The following is an 18,911-nucleotide window of genomic DNA, read 5'->3' on the forward strand; positions in this document are numbered from 1 at the left end:
AGCAATAACTTGTGATTAGGGACGGCGCTACGACGCTCCGACGCAAGGACAAACGGCCGCCCCAGAGTTCTGGAGGCAGGCGGTGGAGGCTGGCCTTAACATCTCATCGGAGCGAGATGTAAAGGCCATCGCATCGGAGGGTTTCTCACAGAGAAAACACACGGACAACTGGACACATCGAAGCAGACGTAATTATCCCAACCTAAAACCTAAAGTTAACCGTCTTTATCTTATTACCTAAACGTAACCATTCTCTCACCTAAAACGTTCAGTTAACATTGTCTAACCTAATACCTTAGCTTAACTATTTCTATGCTGATGCCTATATCTAGCCATCTTTAACCTTAAACCCTAACTTAACCATATTCTCTAACCTTCTTTACTTTACCATCATCTTCAACCTTATATCTGAACTTCACCATCTCTAACCAAATACCCAGAACCTAATTATCTCAAGCCCAAAAACTTAAATTGAACCATCTCTCACCTAACGCCAAAACTTAATTATCTCTAACCTAATGCCTCAACTGAACCGTCTCTAATCTAATGTAATGTAACAATCTCTAATCTAATACCTAAACCATCTAACTGATATACTGCTACAATATACACCTGAAACTAATACATAATGGAAACAAGAATAAGTAATACCCAGTTGTACTCAGTGAGATGCGTACTGCATACATGCTCTGGAACAAGGAGAGGAGAGGTAAATCTCTAGCTCTCCCTGCTTAAGCTGCAGCGAGCTAGGTAGAAAACACCTTTCCTGCAAGGAATGTGTTTCACAAAGCACCACTGTAGAGCGGTTTGTTTTAAAAAAACATCCGTTCTTCAAACATAGCACACCATCCTCTTCTTAACCTCAAGAGGAAGCAATGATGTGAAACTTTAAAACCAGGAGAGGAAATTAACTTTTTGGTTGACCAGCTTCTCCTCAAATACTAATAAATCAATTCGAGAACACGTATAACATATTATGCGTTGCAAAGTATTACATTGTATTTTGTGTGAAACAATATCCACCTGTGTACTTGGAATTTGACATATATATATCAGAGGAAACACATTCCCATGTATCATGTCATTGTTTTGTAAGTTGGTACGGCCAAGTCTGAAGAGACTGCCAAAAACGAACTAGTTACCATGCACACACGTTAAACAGACACACATCATCCAGCGATCCACACCCAGCCACCTGCACACACACACATACACAGCCCCCCACCCACGCACCAACACACAACCACCCACCAAACAAAACATAGACATAAGCAGAGATAGATTTTGTTGTCAGAAAGTGAGCTGACACTTTCTCAGTAATTATAGGTCTCTTGTTGCTCCCAGTGGGACTTCACACAGCAGGTGAGCACAGAGAGTGAACACACATAAACTCACACATGAACTCAGACGTGAACAGAGCCAACCCCCACCCACGGCCAATTCCACCCACATCCTGACAGGGTGGATAAATACAGAGACCCCCAGCTGGTCCCCCTACCTCTCCCTCCACCAGCAACACCGTCACCAACACCAGCGACGCCAGCATCTCTGAACAGTGTTCAATTAACACTCTATCAAAATATATATTTAATTCAAACACCATTCTCCTCATTCCAATGCAATGCACCACTCCTTCAGTGATATGTGTTGTGTGATGTGATATTGAATAAATATTGAATAAACACATAATAATAGTCATATATAATCCTAATTTGAAAAGGAAAACTCCCATAAACCTACAAATGTGGGGAATTGTTCAGATATTAAGATGCATAGATCAATTGATGTAACCATTATAAACATATCTAACATAATACCTTAACTTAACCATCTCTAACCTCCCTTCTAAACTTAACCCTCTCTAACCCTAACCTGAATCTTAACCATCTCCAACCTAATATCTAAATGCAACAATCTCGAACCAAAATCTACCTCCTACTACTTTGGATATCACAACCACCCCCACACCCTTTACCGCCACCATCCTAAGAGAACACCTTGTCAACTTGCATGCCATCATCCAGCCACCTTGAACTCAGCCTCACAGCTAAAAATCCCATCAGCTTAACTCCCTCCAGGAAGAGCTCATCTTCTCAGACCTCCGGGGGTCAACAAGCACCTCAGCCTCTCCTCCCGCTATCTTCAATCGATGCCCGACGCACCTCAATTATGCAAAGAATGCATTGTCCGGGATCTTGGAGTTGCTCGATGGGTTAAGTGCCTCATTGCTCCATTCAACCGAGTGAGTGGCCCTCGGTTATTGTTCAACACACCAATTAAAAATGACAAGCTTCTCTGGACGGCGCTTGATTGTCATGTTGTTATTTTGGGTGAAAAGCCCATCTGGTCGGTTTGTTTATGCCGGCTTAATTGAGTGAGACAGGGATTCCTCCTGCATTCCCAAAATGACAAAAATGTAATTTGTCCCTATGAGAGGTGCTCGATCAACGTCAAACTTCTTAACGTTCTCCTCGAAAGGACGACCCGTTCTTTTTGCATTAATAAAACACAAAGATTGGTCTGTTGCAAATCAAAGCCTGGGCTATTACTGTAACCGTCTCCGACGCGTAAAAGACAAAAAAGTGCAGCGTGGTCGAAAGCAGAGGATTATAACTTGGACCCATCAATGTTCTCCACCCCGGAGATTTATAAAGTCTCGCTCTACAGTTCAAATCGCATCACGCCACAAAGTAGGTAGTCGGCTGCCAGGAGCTAAACTCATGCACACTCAGCCTAAATAGGTCAATACCGTGGCATTCATCAGCATAATCCATCTGCACCAGAAGCTTTCACAGAATGAACTCGCCGCTGGTTCGATGCCAGCCAAGGTAGGAGCTGCCAAGAGCATTGAGATGGAGTGCAATGGATGGCACCGCGTTTTGAACAAACATTTCCCCCATTTTGATGGCTCAAAACCGAACACAGGAAGTTCAGTTCTGGAGAGTTCTGCGGGGTTCTAATCCCGTTTGAGAAGACCGGATGAAGTGTCTTGCGCTGTATATGCCGTTTGATTGATTATATTTAAGATATTAGCTTAATGCAGGTAAATCAGCATCTGGGCATACCCTCCTAACAATAGGCAATAGTTCTGCCTTTCAATTACGATAATTAATATCATAATCTGTCATCAAATTCCATTTTTGTATCAAATAACATTTCTCTGGCATGAAGTCAACCACTTGATTTTAATTAAAAGGTGTCAGAAGAGCAGATAAATGTGTACCTTTCAAGAAATACTTGTTTTGATTTTTCTCAGCAGTCTTTTCAGTGGCTCTGGATAAAACAGCTCTCTAATGACAACTTGTACATGTAAATGTACCTAAAAAATACATGATCCAACACCACTGTCCAGTCATCTCACTAATACTAATTATAACAAGCTCACTCACAAATTGTATTCAGACCCACCCACAGGTGTATGCGTACACACACGCACGCACGCACGCACACACGCACACACACACACACACACACACACACGCACACGCACTTACACACACACACATACACAACTGTACAGTCATTTTAGAATATAATTGTATTGAACTCAATCAGCAGTTATGTTAGTTTAACATTAACATACATACATACACATGCAGAAACCCAACATGCTTGGGTTCATGCAATCCAATCGTGAGGGCCGTATTGGGACTCTCAACGTATTCAGAAAAGTGCAGGAACAACACAATGCAGCTGCAACGGCAGTTTCCTGTGTGGTTCAGGCGTGTTTGTGACGCGCCCTAAAAATGGATCCCAGCTCCCAGGAATCAAAGCACTGATCCTGAGGAGCTCTGTTTGCAGCTTCAAAGCATTCCACCACCCTAGCCTCCATCACCGGGGGTATTTTAGGCCTTGCTGTTGGCCCACAATGCACCGGTGCTGCCCTGCGAACGTAGGCGGAAAGAGAGAGACCCCGGCCACGTACGTGGGGTCGTTCCACAAGGAGGCTCATCACAAAGGCATTCAACCTCCAGCCTCGTCGAAACACACTCATAACCACGTCTGATGATACCGCTGAGAAGTTCAAACGAGAAGCCTAGCACTGGGATAAAGACTGTGCGTGCCCCGCAGGTTAGCCTCGCACCCCTTTGCACCTCAGGATTGTGAAGCGCTCCAACTCAACTCGGTGGAGCAGGGGGAGGAGGAGGGGAGGAGGGGAGGAGGTGGCAGTCGGGCGTGAGGAGCTAGCAGCAGCAGTCCTCTGATCCATCTCTCCAGGTTGATATCGACGAGATCTCTCTGAGAGCAAGCCATCGCGGAGTGAGGATGTGTACAGAGAACGGAGAGGGAGAGATACACGGTAGACACAGAGAGGGAGATAGATGGTAGACAGAGATAGGGAAAGAAAGAACGAGGGATAGGGAGGGGTAGACAAAGAGACAGAGGGAGGGCGAGAGAGAGAGATAGGGCGAGAGAGAGAGAGAGAGAGGAGAGCGACGCAGAGATGGGGGATCAGTGGAGGGAGAGAGACAGGTGGAGGGAGAGAGAGAGGTAGTTATAAAGAGGGTGAGATAGATGTAAAGACGGAGAGAGAGGGAGGGGGAGAGAGATATGGGGGAGGGATAGCGAGAGAGAGATAAAAAGACGTATGCAGAGAGAGAGACAGGGAAAGAGAGTCCGAGAAAGAGCGAGGGGGAAACAGAGGGGGAGCGAAATATAAAAAGTCATCTAAAATAAAAGGGAGAGTGAATGAGAGAGCGATTGAAAGATGGAGTGACTGTTGGGAGCCGGAGGCACGACGGAAACGGAGGAGGAGGAGGAGGAGGCCTACAGAGATCCATGACAAATAGCCCAATTGAGCGAATAATGAGGAGAATCGACTGAGCTTGACTCAACAAAACGGAGCTCTGTACGCGCACGGCCACCGCAGCGAGCCGACAGAGTGCCCACATCAACAGCTCCTTCTCCATGAAGAGCCGCGAGCGTTTGCCCATAACTTCAGCTCCACAGCCCCAATAACGGGCCCTTTACCTGTTAGCACAGCCATTAGTCTGTCTGCGGGCTAATTGTAGCCATAGAGGCATCTCGTGGTCGCCAATGAATGGGGAAGGATCCGTTATCTAAGTGTGTCTTGTTGAAAAGCCAGGCCCTTCTCCGAGGGAGAGGGATCCTTTGTGTTCTCCGTTTGAATGTAAAGAGCAGAAGAAATAACACACTGTCAACGGAGCTACTTCGGGTAATGGCAGACACAACCGACGTGCTCTGAAGAAAGGCTCACTCTTTTTGTCTTGTACTTTTTACAAATGCAATGGACCAAGACTCGGGACATAAACGATCGATATTTAGTGTTGTCTGGGAAGTAAAAAAAAAAGGGGAAATAAACAATGTGCATGCATGTGCACGCGTGCGTGTGTGTGTTTGTGCCTGTGCTCCTGGCTGTTATTGGCAGACAGCCGTATTTTAAAGATATCTACTTCAAGGTTGCCATCATTGACGGCCCGGAAAAAATATTGTTGATGGTCCAGGCGGCCTTGACATCTTAATGTTTTTTTAACTGCTGGTTGGAGCAGGGCAGTGGGCGTGACAGAAAATATCAGCAAAATTTAGTCCCCCCACCATTGCAGAAAAAACGCTTCTTTATGAAGACTAATAAAGGCAGCCCAAGAGGTTGTTTTTCTTGTTCCTTTTCTTCGCCCATTGTTTCTCTCAATATGTTTGTCTCTGGGTTGCTGATTTATTTTCTCTTGCTAGGTCTTAGGTGTGGAAGACAAATAGCGTACAAAGCATTCTATAACATATCACATTCAGCAGATACATCCATCCATAGCGCCTTACAGTGAATCTTTTAATAAAGGTCATTAAAAACCCAAACCACTAGATCAGTCTTTCTTAAATTGGGGTACATGATGTACCCCTATGTGTACTTTAAGGATGCAGGGGATATGAGGAACTTTTAATTTTCATAGTTGTAATAATGGTTATGACCAATTGTAAAATAATTCCACCTTCATGAAATTAATTAATCCAAATACCTCCTTAAAACAATTAAGTACTAGCATAGGAAAGGCACACGCTTCTGATCTTGCCAAAGGGTTGACTGCAGCACATTGTACACAAACAGAACTGAAAAACATTTCACATCGTACAATCATCCAGAACCTAAGCTCACCTTTGTCCTCGATGGAGAAGTGGAAGGTGTCACTCGTTGAGTTGTCTCCGTTCTTCAGCACGTAGCATATCTTCATGTCGTCGATTTCAGCTGAAAGACAAACACAGAGGACTATGAGGTCAGTACAAAGAGATTATGGACTACAGATGAAAGAAAGGCCACGCTTTCTCAGGACTTCTGGGTGGTGGCAGTAGGGTATAATTCCTCGCTCAGTATATTTCGTTGTATATATTCTTACACTATTCTCCAATCTAAGTTTTTCCCCTGCCTCTTTGCTATCATCTACGGCAGGCAGAGTAATTATTTTCCCACTAGTTCCCTGAATTATGCCCCCTGTGTATAAATCTGTTAACTGTGTCCTGGGCCTTTCGCAGTGAGCAGAAGCGACGGCTCCACTGTCACACGCCGCTGAGGGAGAAAATAGTCTCATCTCGTCTGTTGCCATCTTGAACGGGGGGGCCGCGGAGCTATCCTCGTCGCCCCGGAACGGGGGGGGGATAGCGAGGAGCAGGCCTCCCCTCGCATCTTCAATATTTGATGTCAAAACATTTCCCTTCAAAGGGGTCCGCTCATAAAAATGCATAGCCACATTTTTGAGACACCCTGGGGACGTTGGCTTTATTTACTGTCTGTTTACCCCGGTGAGAACGCTTGAAATATTGAACAGGCCTCCGGAGCAGCGGGTGGAAGAATGACAGAGTAAATACAGGGAGGGAAGTATGTGGAAGTATGTGTGCACTGATCTCCTTGGCCTGATATTTAGTGTTTACCAATGCCCCTCCCCCCCCCACCCCCACCTCCCATCCCTGCGGTTCGTTTACAACAGCAGAGTCTGACAACCCGTGTTTGTAAAAGCCCGTCGTTTGCCGTGTAATCCCCAACAAACATGTTCACACCTTCTCCCCTTATGTTTGCAAATCCCCCCCCCCCCCCTCACCAACCCCATGTACCCCTCCATGTCTGTAGAAGACAAAATGTTACTGCGGTGCGTGCAAAACACTGCTAATTCTCCGGGAAGGGAAATGCATCAGCAGAGGTAAGCGAGAGTAGGAGAGAAATCACAGTTCTTGTAAAATGCGGACAGCCCAAGGTGCTGACACACTTCATCTCCACAAACAGGCAGTCTCTGGAGAGAAACCTAAAACCTTGGTGTTTGAACTCAGCTGTTTTCTCCCTCTCCTGTGTACCTCCGAGGATAGAGCCATTAGCAAAGTGACAACACGCATAATGAGTTAAGAGTAAGTGGGCCCTGGCATCGCTGGGAATTCAAAGCACGACGCCAGCGGCGCCGGCATGGCAAACACACACACACACAGTGTTTTACATAGTTGATGTATTGTTTGTGGAATAATGAGGTGGATGTAAGTGCAGTCTTACCTTGGGTGAAGCTGGACACCGTGGCGTTTCCTCTACCAAGGTTGATGAGGTAGCCGTGCTCCGGAAACACGCTGACCCTGAAGATCACAGAGTCCTGCCGGCTGCCTCGGTCCTCTGCCTTCAGGGTCTTGGAGGTGATGAGGAAGCCTAGGTGACCCGTGTCCAGGACCCTCAGCGTGGGCGCGCCCTTGTTCACTGAGATCTGGGGCACCCCGTTGTCCACCGACAGGATCCTGATCCTCATGACCTGGGGTTTGCGGGTCTCGTATACCGTGTCGGGGAACACGTAGAAGTCGGTGTGGGTGCCGTCCGTAACCGTGAAGGAGAAACTGTCTTCGGCGCTCTCCGTGCCGTCGTGCTTGTATGTGATCATGTTCTCGTTCAGGTCCTGCTTGGTGAAGGAGGTGACGGGCCTGGTCCTGTTGAACAGCAGGCGGCCGTGAACCGGCACCTGAGTGACGGTGAACCTCAGCAGGTGATCCATGGTGTCCCTGTCCTCCACCGTCAGCTCAAAGGGTGTGATGAGCTTGTTCTCTCCCTCGGTCATGCTGAGGCCGTGCATTGTTACCACGGGACGTTTATTATCCACGTTGGTGATTGATATACGGAAGGTGCGGAACACCGGGTTGTAGCCATCTGTCACCTCAAACTCAAAGCTATCCATCTTCACCTCATCATCCGCTGTGTGGACATAGTAGATTTTGTTTCCCGCCAGCTGTAGTTGAGTGAAGGACGCGATGGGCATTCCGGGGGTGTCCGTGCACTCCAGGTGACCCCTCACGGGGGCTCGTGTGATGGTGAACACCAGGTGTTCGTCGGGGCTGTTGAGGTCGGTGGTGCTGAGCAGGTCGGTGGTCAGGGACACCCGGCCTCCTTCCTGCAGCGACACGCCTTTGTTGACCACGTCGGGGAAAACCATGTCTATGCCTCCGATGGTGACGTAGAAGTACCGGTCAATCAAGGCGTTGGTGCCGTCCGTCACGTCAAACTTGATGAGGTCGCGGATCCCTTCTTGTCCATTGTGGACGTACACGATCAACCCAAGGTCCACTTCGTTCTGGGTGAAGTTCATGCCGACAGTGATGTTTAGTAGTGAGCCGTCGGCCGGCGTCTTCTGCAGATAGCCCTGACTGGGCCCGTAGCGGACGATGTACGTCAGAGAGCTATCTTCGCTGTCCAGATCGGTGGCCTTTAGAATTGTACTGCTTATCACATTCACGTCACCTATCTCCACCTCCAGTCCATCATTGATCGCCATCCGCGGAGTCTCATCATCGATGGGGATTATCATAATGATTACAGTCTTCTCCACGCTGAACTTTCCGTCTGTGAGAACGACATCGAAGCTGTCTTCCGTTGTCTCAGAGTCATCGTGTTCGTAGACGATGCTGGAGGCCTCTTTGATCTGATCTAAGGTGAAGTTCGTGACAGTGACTGTGCCGGAGGTGAGCTGATTGAGTATGTAGCCATGCTGGGGGCCCCTCGTGATGATAAACATCAGTTCATCTGGTGGTTCATCTGAGTCAGCACCATTCAGTATTGGTGTGTCTATCACTATGTTCATCCCCTCCATCACCACAAACTCTCTCATGTAGATCTCTGGCTTCTCGTCATTAGAGGGGATTATGGAGATGGGGAAGAAATGCCTTTCAGAATAGTTGATGCCGTCAGAGCACCGGAACGTGAACCTGTCCTCAACCGGCTCCAAGCCCTTGTGAATACTTTGGACGTAGAAAATGTGACTCTGTCGGATGTCCTTCATAGTGAAAGCGCTGATGGCTGTCCCCGATCGGGACTTCTCTGAGCCAGGGGCTGGGGAGATATTCTCCACATAGCCGGACGTCGGCTGGACAATGATGGTGCAGAGGAGGTCGTCATTTGGGGTGTCCACATCACTGGTGCTGATGTGCATGATCTCAACAGCACTTTTCCCACCTTCTGTGACCTCGTACTGTAGCCCCACGAAAACCTCTGGCGCCTGGCTGTCCAAGGGAAGTATGGTTACATGAACTCGGACCCCGGTGATTTTGTTACCCCCCACGGTCCACTCGTCAGACAGATCGGTCAGAGTGAGGTTGAAGAAGTCCTCTTTGGTGGTGAAGCCGATCTCGCCACTGGTGTGCGCGTATAGCACCAGACCGCTGATGATGTCCGCCTGGGTGAACCTGTCAGACCACCTGCCGTTCACCAGGATCTGACCGAATATCGGCGGGTCCTCCACGATGTAGGTCAGCCGGAGGTCGTCGGTATCCTCGTCTCGTCCCTGGATAACGTTTGTGGTTATTTCGGTTGCTCCATTCTCTAGGACGTCCATATACGAGCCAATCGTTCCCGCTGGCAGCGCAATGGTGGGGGTCTCGTCGTCGACGGGCTTCACGCCGATCTTCACGGTGATGGGAACAAGGTGGACTCCGTCGCTGACGTCTATCTGTATTGAATCAATGGTTGATTCGTCTCCATTGTGGACGTACGAGATCCTGCCGTGTCCGATGTCCTCCAGATTGAACGTGTGCCCTTTGGTCATGTCGGTGAACATGAACCGGAAGTGACCGTGCAGCGGGGCCTGTGTCAACGTAAAAGAGATCTGTCTGCTGTCAGTGTCAGTGTCTGAGGTGTGCAGCTCCGTACTGGTGATGACATGGGTGCCACGTTCAAAAACACCAAAACCGGAGTTGGTGATCTCTGGTGGCGTGTTATCCACAGGCTGAAGAATGATGGTAAACAATCCCTCTGCACGATTTCCGGAAGTATCTTCCACAATATACTTAAACTGTAATACGTGAGTTGTAATTCCTAGCTCCAGGTATGGTGGCTTGTAAGAGATTTTATGGTGGTTAATCTGTGCCTGAGTGAAAGTAATGACTTCAGTGTCTGGCTTTTCTGTCAATACTATTGATCCCAGCACTACAGGGCTGTTCTCATCAGTATCAGTCGGCGGCTGGACAATGGTGTACTTCAGATCCCGGTCTTCCGAGTCCAGGTCTGTGTAGCGGAGAAACTTTTTGCGGAAGAAGGTGAGCTGGTACTCATGGACAGTCATATGCAGGGTCGTACCAGGGTAAATGTCAGGTGGGAGGTCGTCGACAGGGAGAACCTTGACGATGAATGAGCTCTGACCCGACTGGTTGGGTGGGTCGTTGTCATCCTGAACTCTGAACACAAAGTGATCCATGACGGTGTTGGTGCTGTGGGGCCCGACGTGTTTGTAGAAGAGTTTGCCGTCTGTGATGTCCTGCTGCACCCATTCAGTGACCACCTTCTCATAGAGCTCCTCCTCAGCATTGAACTTCCAGGTGGATGGGTCCTCCGGGGCCTCAGCCTGCCGCAGCATCACCTGCCCGATGGCAGAAAAGGGCGGTTCTATCTCAAATAAAATGGTGGAATCCTCTGAGTCGATGTCAGCGGCGCTGAGCATGAGAGGGGAGATGAGCATGATCTGGTTTTTAAACAAAACCAAACCTGTGTTGGCGTTAATGATCGGCGGCTCGTCATCGGTGGGCACCACCGTAATAGGGAAGAGGAACTCCACCTCGTTCTTGCCATCTGTCATCCTAAAGATGATGTTGTCACTGTACGTGTCGCTGCCATCATGTTGGTAGACGACCACGCCGGCGTCCAGGTCGGCCGGCGTGAAGAACTTCCTCCCCGAGCGGAAAACACTGAGGTTTCCGTGGCGCAGGCCTGCGATGGCGGAGACCCTGACCTTATCCAGGTTGTCCTCATCGCTGATCTCCAGGTTGTGTGCGCTGGAAAGGGGCCTTGACTGACCCTCGTAGAGCAGCTGTCCGCTGTTCCTGGTCACCACAGGGGCCAATGTGTTCATGGGCTTAACCACAATCATGAAAGCGAAGGGATCTGACACAGCCCCCTCTGTGTCGACAATCTCAAACACAATTTGGAAAATCCTCTCAGTGTCAGAATCCACGGCAGGGGGTTTGTAGGCTATTTTCAACTCTTTCAGGTCTCCCTGGTAAAACGACGTGATTGGCAAATTCCTGTCGTCTGTGCTCACTATGTATCCTTCCTCGAACGATAGAGGGGAGGTTACGTTGAAAATTAAGTCATCCGGGATTGACTCAATGTCCTCCGCCGCCAGCATGTCTGTTGTGATCGCTGTCATGACAAACTGGTCCACTTCCATCATCATCATGGCTACGAAGCTGGGTTTCGGGGCCGAGTTGTCCTCCCCCTCCTTAATCCGCACTAAGATTTGAAAAAATTCCTGTTTGAGCAAATTGCCCTCCTTATCTTGTAGTTCCACGAACATTGGGATATAATCTCTGTTCGGCGACTTCAGAGCGAAAGTGTGCTGATAACGGACGTTCATATTCATGAATTCATCGCAGTCAAACATTGCTCCCAGGTTCCCATCATCCACAAGTTTTCCGTATCTGGGTAACGCACTGCCAGTGGAAAGCGATGCTATTTTACACTGGTGTGTGCCTCGGTCGAAGGTGAACTCCAGTGTTCTCTTGTCAATCGGGTTACTTGTGCCGAGATGCCTCTCCACCGTGAGGGGCATGTTTTTGGTCAGCACTTCCAACTGAGTGAAGATGACCTCCACCTCCATCATGAAAGGGATAATCACAGTGTCCGTCTGGGTGTCGTACCTGAGTTGTAACCTCACTCTATCCTTGGCTGGGCTCCGAGAGCCGAAGTGGGAATATTTCACGTCGTTAGGACCGAATTCACAAGGGAACTTTTTGGGAGACAGGTGCCCGGGCCTTTGGGACAGCGGGTCATTGTCCAGAACTGTTATACCACATCTATCTCCGGGCTGAACTTGGATCACCAGGTCGTTGATGGGATCGATAAAGACGGACCTCCCGAAAGGCACACGTATTCCATTGTTGGCCACCAGTACAGCGTCCTCAGCCAGATCGGGTCGCACGGCATACGATAATCCATAACTATTGAAAACCTGCGCGGACGCGTCACCTGTCAGCACGAGCGCGAGCAGGATGAACGCGGCGCGGGGACGGTGGAGATGTGGAGGAATAATCCAAGCCATTTGTTGAAACGTGTGAATGCACAGAGATAAAGAAGGGCTTTAAAACTTTCCAAACAAAAACGCAAGCCTATAAAACCGCGCATGTGTGGTTAAAGTTGCGCGGAGACAGCATCTGAGTGGAGTTGAATTCTCACGCGACTCGGCGGATCTGGGTGCACCATTCTCTCGCGCCGCCTCTCCTCAAATCCCCAAACTTCAGCCTCCCACCAAGCAGGAATCAAGGGGCAACGCCCCCTCAGCCGGTGATTGGCTGATACCTCCGCTGGAATGCGCCTCTCGCCTTATGATTAGTGGAGGGATGTGTCATTCATAAAGAAGAGCTCGGAGCAACGTGGGCTGGATTTGAGCAGGTTGTTGTGTGGGGATTTGATAACAAATATTATTGATTACAAATTATACATGATATTGTTCTCTAATTACGTGGGTATAATTTAAAGTTGTGTTTCTGCGGGCATAGGGGTCAACGTTTCAACGTTTCAAATTATCCTGACAGACCTGCCATATGTCCTATATGTCTACCGCTATGGTTTAAAATCAAGAGATATAAATACATAGGCCTGTAAATCAAATGAAACTGAATTGCAAGGTTGGCTGTTCTTAAAAGGGTAGAAAATTTATCATTTTTCTGCATAGTCCTGAATGTTGGCGAAAGTTTGACAATCTTTGTCTCCCCCTTTAGGTTTCTCTAGGTTTTGTTTTACATTGGCTAAAGACAAAGTGGACGTTTTTAATGAATTCGATTAACTCATTAAACATTTACATTATTTATTACATTTTAAAAAAGGCCTTTCAGTTTATGGATCACAGGGTGCATGGAATTGAGACATGTCAACATGTCTCTGTTCTTAATTTGCATACTATAGAACTCGTGTTCCTCTTGACACATGAATAATTGAATATCCTGTTTCAGAACCATTGTCAAAATGTAAATTGTATTTGAGTATATTCAAATAAAGCATAGAAAGATCTTCAGGCCTTATTCAGCTAAGCTCTTGAAAGCCATATATACTGTTTGTCTGAGACGAACATTAAAGCTACATTTCATGGTTGGTTTAAATAATTACATCTGTGATTATGTGATGTCCAGGGGTTAGACGTCTTATGACGTAATTAAGTGTAATATGTTTGATTTCCGGTAGGAGAACAGACAAAAGGTAAAATAATGACATGGAAGTGTGATATTGAACTTATTTAACATTTTCTATTACTGAATAATTCCCATTTTAATCTCAAAACTTATTCCTAGTTTTTTCTCAAATTAGTGAGACAATTCATATGGATAAGAGCTTCTTGCAATAATGATAAAGAAACGATGTGAACTCAGATAGCCCGCTCGTGCATTTATTTAACATTAATCAATGCATTTAATGCAGTCATTTGTGTGTTTATTATGTATTTAATCTATTCCTTTACAAAACCATTTCAATATAAAACCGAAGTTCTCTTTGAAATAAAGGGAATAGTCTTATCTATTATATTATATTACGCAATATTATGTTATACTATTATATAGGAATTATGCTATCTATTCCATTCTATTCTATTCTATCCTGTTCTATTCGGTTCTCTTTTCCAAATGTTGGATTTACATTCTATTCCATGCTATCCTATACTATTATATCCGGTTATATTATGTTTGATTCTACCCCATAATATATCATGTTTTTTTCTATTTTTGTATGCCATGTTATGATATGCCAGGCGGTCTGTGGGCTCCAGTCATGCTAAAAAGTCACAAAGAGAAGTAAGGACCACCTACAGTTCCAAAGATTTGTTTGTCTGCCCAATATGAATCCTCGTGAATCCCTTATGAGATGATATGATGGAGCTAGCGAATATGTTCTTCATTTGCATAGCAACTTCACATTATGATTCTGTTTTTATTAGTTGTAGTTTTGGACTTTGAAGAAAATGGATCCCTTGTCATTTCTATTGTGCTGTACTTTCTGCTATGACACCATTATTTCCAACCTGGGATTAATAAAGTACATGCCATTTTACCATATCCACACAACCGGCTACACCTACCTCCTGGGTACAATCATTCTGCCTGAGGCACCACAGATCCCAGAGCTAGGGACACTTGGAACACAGCTCTCAAACTCGCATGCCTGCGATGCGATGTGCAAGGAACGGCCGTCCGAGCTCAGCTGTGCAGCTGCCTTGACGCGCCTGACAGTAGCCAATTAGAGCGCGAGGCTAGTAGGAGCACGGTCGCGCACGGCCAGGCATGTCCACACGGTGCGTGTTGTGTTCAAGTGTACTATTCAGTTTATGGTTCTTAAACACAGCTCCGACGAAACAGGCGGCAACACAGTTTAATGAGTCGTAAAAATAACCTCGGGAAAGAAGGTTCAGTGAAATATTAATTTTAAAAAGAGCTTAATTAATAGGAGCATAAATTGGGGTAGATTTGATTTATTTTGCCTATATACACTGGCAATACCAACCATCAATGGTGAAAAGAAAATTGCTGCTCTAGGGCTTCCAATCGATCAAACCAAATTATTTTGTACAAAACTGTCGTTGCAAAACTGCAGAAGGCCGCAGTCGCACGATTTGAGAGGTAGAAGATCCAAAATTAAAGATTACACACAATTTAAAAAGCACCACCAAGAGGTTGGTTTAAGACGATGTTGATGAAAGATATCGACATGGGATTCCTTCAGTAAGGCCCCCAGAGGACTCGGATGGCTAAATCCTTTAATCCTCTACCTCGTCACTCTCTTCACCCCACCAACAGAGGTGTGTTCTTCCGTCAGGGGGGACTGAGATGTTTAGAGAGGAAGGAGACCCCCCCCCCAATCCCCCATCCCCAAGGGGCCCGCATTGTGATAGATGACATCATCACTGGTGAAGAGAGCTTCTAAACACATACACAAACATGCAAACATACACACTATCCCACTAACATGCACATGCACAAACACATATACACACATACACACACACACACACACACACATAATCACACACTCACATGCACATAAACAGACTAACACAAACACACACACACACACACACACACAAAGGCACATGCACAGACACAACCCACACACACACATACACATCTCCCCCCCCCTCATGCACACACACCCACACACAAACCCACATACAACCAAATGTTGTGGTGTGGAATGCCAGTTTGTATATAAGTGGGGAGTAATAATGGCCCCAATTAACTTTTTTATGCAAGAGGTTGTATTGACTTCATGTTATCGTTTGGTTTGTTAATTAACACAACATAAAAACAATTGCATAATCATTTACGAAGACAATTGTAAATTAACTTGTGTTAAAGATTAATCTTGACGTTGTTCGAGGTTGAGGAACGGAATGGCTCCCTCCATATCTCACTCACTCGCTCTCTCTCTTTTTCTCTCTCTGTCCCTCCTTTTTCTATTTCTCTTTCTAACTTCTCCCTCTCCCCCCCTCTCTCTCTCCCCCCTCATCCCCCCCCCCCCCCCCCCCCCCCCTTCCTCGCCTCTCTCTCCCTCCCTCTTGGTTGACATGTTTCTGATAACCATCGCTCCCTGCGGGGTAAGCCTGTGTGTTTATTCCTGGCGTTGCTCATGTCAACCTATTGTAACAGCTGCCTGGAGGTTAGCTGCTCTGTTGTGGTCTAGACAGGGGAGAAGGACAGGGTGGCTAGAAAGGAGGGGGAGGAGGGGGGGGAGGGAGGGAGGGGGATAAGAGGCAAGGAGGCAAGGTGGCAAGGAGGGGGGATAGGCGAAGAGAGGAGGGAGAGGGGATGGGGTAGGATGGTGGCAATGAGGGGGAAAGAAGGGAAGGGGAGGTGGAAGGAGAGAAGAGAAAGGAGCAGGGTGTAGGAAAAGGAGGAACAGTGAGGAGAAGAGGGAGGGCAGGTGGTTTCCACGGGCCTCTGAGGGATGGGGCCCTCTTTAAAACTCTCTTTTTTAGCTCATTAGCTCTCTGACAGAGGCCTCTAGTTTGACGGACCATTCTAGAATGGTAGAGACAGCTCCTGACCCTACCCTCCTTATCCTTCCCCTCCTCTACCTCCTCCTCCCTCCAACCCTCAGAATATTTCTCAGCTTCAATGCGCTTCCCTTCCTCCTCTTCCATTCTCCCTGCCCCCTCTTCCTCTTCCACCTCACGCTCTCTTCTCTTCTTCGCCAACCCAAATCCTCTTCTTCCTCACCTATTTTTCCTCACAACCCCCTCATCCTCCTTCTCCTCCTTCCTAACCCCTCCTACATCATTCCTCAGTTCCTCTCCTCCCCTCCTCTCCTCTATCCCAACAACAGCCGGTCTTGTGGAGCCTATTTAGCTCCATGACAGAAACAGAATCAATGAGGTTTGGTCTCTCAGGCTCCCAGAGTAATTTCACACAACGCAACACAAGACAATCCCTTATGGGTTTGAGGAGAGGGCGCAGGTTTGATTCCCCATTAACTGGTCCACACATCTTTTTACTTGTTTCTTGCTTTTTGGGTTTGTCTGAATGTGTGTGTGTGTGTGTGTGTGTGTGTGTGTGTGTGTGTGTGTGTGTGTGTGTGTGTGTGTGTGTGTGTGTGTGTGTGTGTGTGGGTTTGGGTATGATTTGTGTGTGTGTGTGTGTGTGTGTGTGTGTGTGTGTGTGTGTGTGTGTGTGTGTGTGTGTGTGTGTGTGTGTGTGTGTGTGTGTGTGGTTCAACAGCAGAGTACAGAGCAGAGTAGAACAAACCTGATCTCAGTCAGAACAAGACCAATCATTTCTGCTGGGAAAACCACTGTAAAACCACACTGGGATGAAGACAGAAAGACAGACCATTTATACATGATATAGCATAAGACTGGCAGCGGACAAACTGACACATTCAAACTCACAGGCACACACACACACACACACACACACACACACACACTAGAGTGCTTTTTAAGTACCTTAAAAAAGCAATAGATAAATGTGATTCATTATTATAATTAAAACAGCATGCACTAAGGGTGTTTGACTCCCAGCTGAAAGGCTCACTAGATACACCCTGACCCTTGCCTGCTCCTTAATCACCTGTCTCTAACTGAGCTCCTTTTAAATGATGAAACACTAAATGATTTGTCGTTTAGACACCAGCTACCTCCAGCAGGGCTCTCTGCTCACCAGCAGCAGAACGCACAGTGGGAATGTCTCGAGAAGAAGTGATTTAGAGCTGGTTAATCGCTGCCCTCCGTCTGTTGGCTGGAGTTCTGGTCCAACCCTCCATCATCTGCTGCTGACTCAGTCTCTCCATGCTACACCACCCTCAGCTGATCCACCAGATGACCTGGTAACCTGCCCGGCAACCCGCCGATTGCTTTCACCAATCAAAGTTTTTTTTGTATTAATAATGATGATAAATAGTACAATTACAATTTAAAAAAGGTATACGCCTAAACAATTATATATATTTTTTATTAGATTAATTACATTGTTATACGTTGATTTTTTGGTGTTAATATATTTTGAACGCAGAATCAAACAACCCTTCACAGACACAGGATGATGTTGAAATCTGGTTTATTGCACAGTTCGAAGCAATCTTCCACACAAAGCAGGTGCTCCATAGCCTGGGTAACGCCGGACCTCATCTCAATCTACATTGAGATGAGGTCTGGGAACCACACATTCATTTTCTCGCATTTGAGGCGTGGTTTACGATTGCCAGGAGACGTTTATTGGGCGCTACGAATGTCTATCATATGAGTCTGTACGTAGCTCATAGGCAATCGTATCAATTATACCAGATGATACCATATGTAGAGCGACAGAAATTCGATGAGAAAGAAGGATGTGTCGAATAGACGTCGTCATCGTCTTGCCGTCCCTCCCCGTTCTGTGATTGGTTCCCTATCTCAGGCGAAATTCGGATCCATGGAATCCAGGCTGCCTAGCAGCGGGAAATGAAATCACGCGCAAGGCAGCATGGGTATAGCCAGGCTAGGTGCTCCATGCTGCCATGTCAGAGGTTTTTCGAGTGTGTGTGTGTTGATTGCTGACTTATGGAAACTAATTGTTCAATGCACCAGGCTCACCTCACCCAAGATACAAATCAGTTTGACACGGCTTAAACCAGCCATCAGCCACACTCGATCCACAATGACATGCTGATCTCATGTACAGTAGTGATACCAAATCACAGATGAGATAAGATCCTACTTTATGAATCCCGGAAGGAGCAATCAGGAAAGATGAGGAAGTCAGTATATTGGTGTCCATATATAGCATGATCCTACACAGAGTTGTGGAGTTCAAGAAGGTTCCTGCCTGCTTGGGTTCTCCTCTCTTGATAGAGGGCCGAAACGATTTAAGAGATCCGCATGGTGGTAGCCTTTACTTGGAGCCGTGTGGATTGGTGGACATGATTTTAGGTCTACGCAGGGGCGTAGGAATGAGTTTAACATTGGGGGGGGACACATATCGGAAACCTGACAGAT

General features: G+C 46.9%; 1 protein-coding gene across 3 annotated transcripts in view; it reads right to left on the bottom strand.

The window, feature by feature from the left end:
- The window catches only part of frem2b (FRAS1 related extracellular matrix 2b), a 92,022-nt gene extending 79,363 nt beyond the window's left edge, over positions 1-12,659 (bottom strand). For all 3 annotated transcript variants that reach the window (XM_079731553.1, XM_079731554.1, XM_079731555.1), the window contains exons 1-2: positions 7,487-12,659; positions 6,110-6,199 (exon numbers count right to left, since the gene is read on the bottom strand). In XM_079731553.1, coding sequence (XP_079587679.1) covers positions 6,110-6,199; positions 7,487-12,497 — 5,101 coding nt within the window. In that variant the 5' untranslated portion in view covers positions 12,498-12,659. The remainder of the gene's footprint in view (positions 1-6,109; positions 6,200-7,486) is intronic.
- Between the last annotated feature and the right edge of the window lie 6,252 nt (positions 12,660-18,911).

Source organism: Pollachius pollachius, assembly GCF_949987615.1.
Source record: "Pollachius pollachius genome assembly, chromosome: 3".
Taxonomy (NCBI): Eukaryota; Metazoa; Chordata; class Actinopteri; order Gadiformes; family Gadidae; genus Pollachius; species Pollachius pollachius.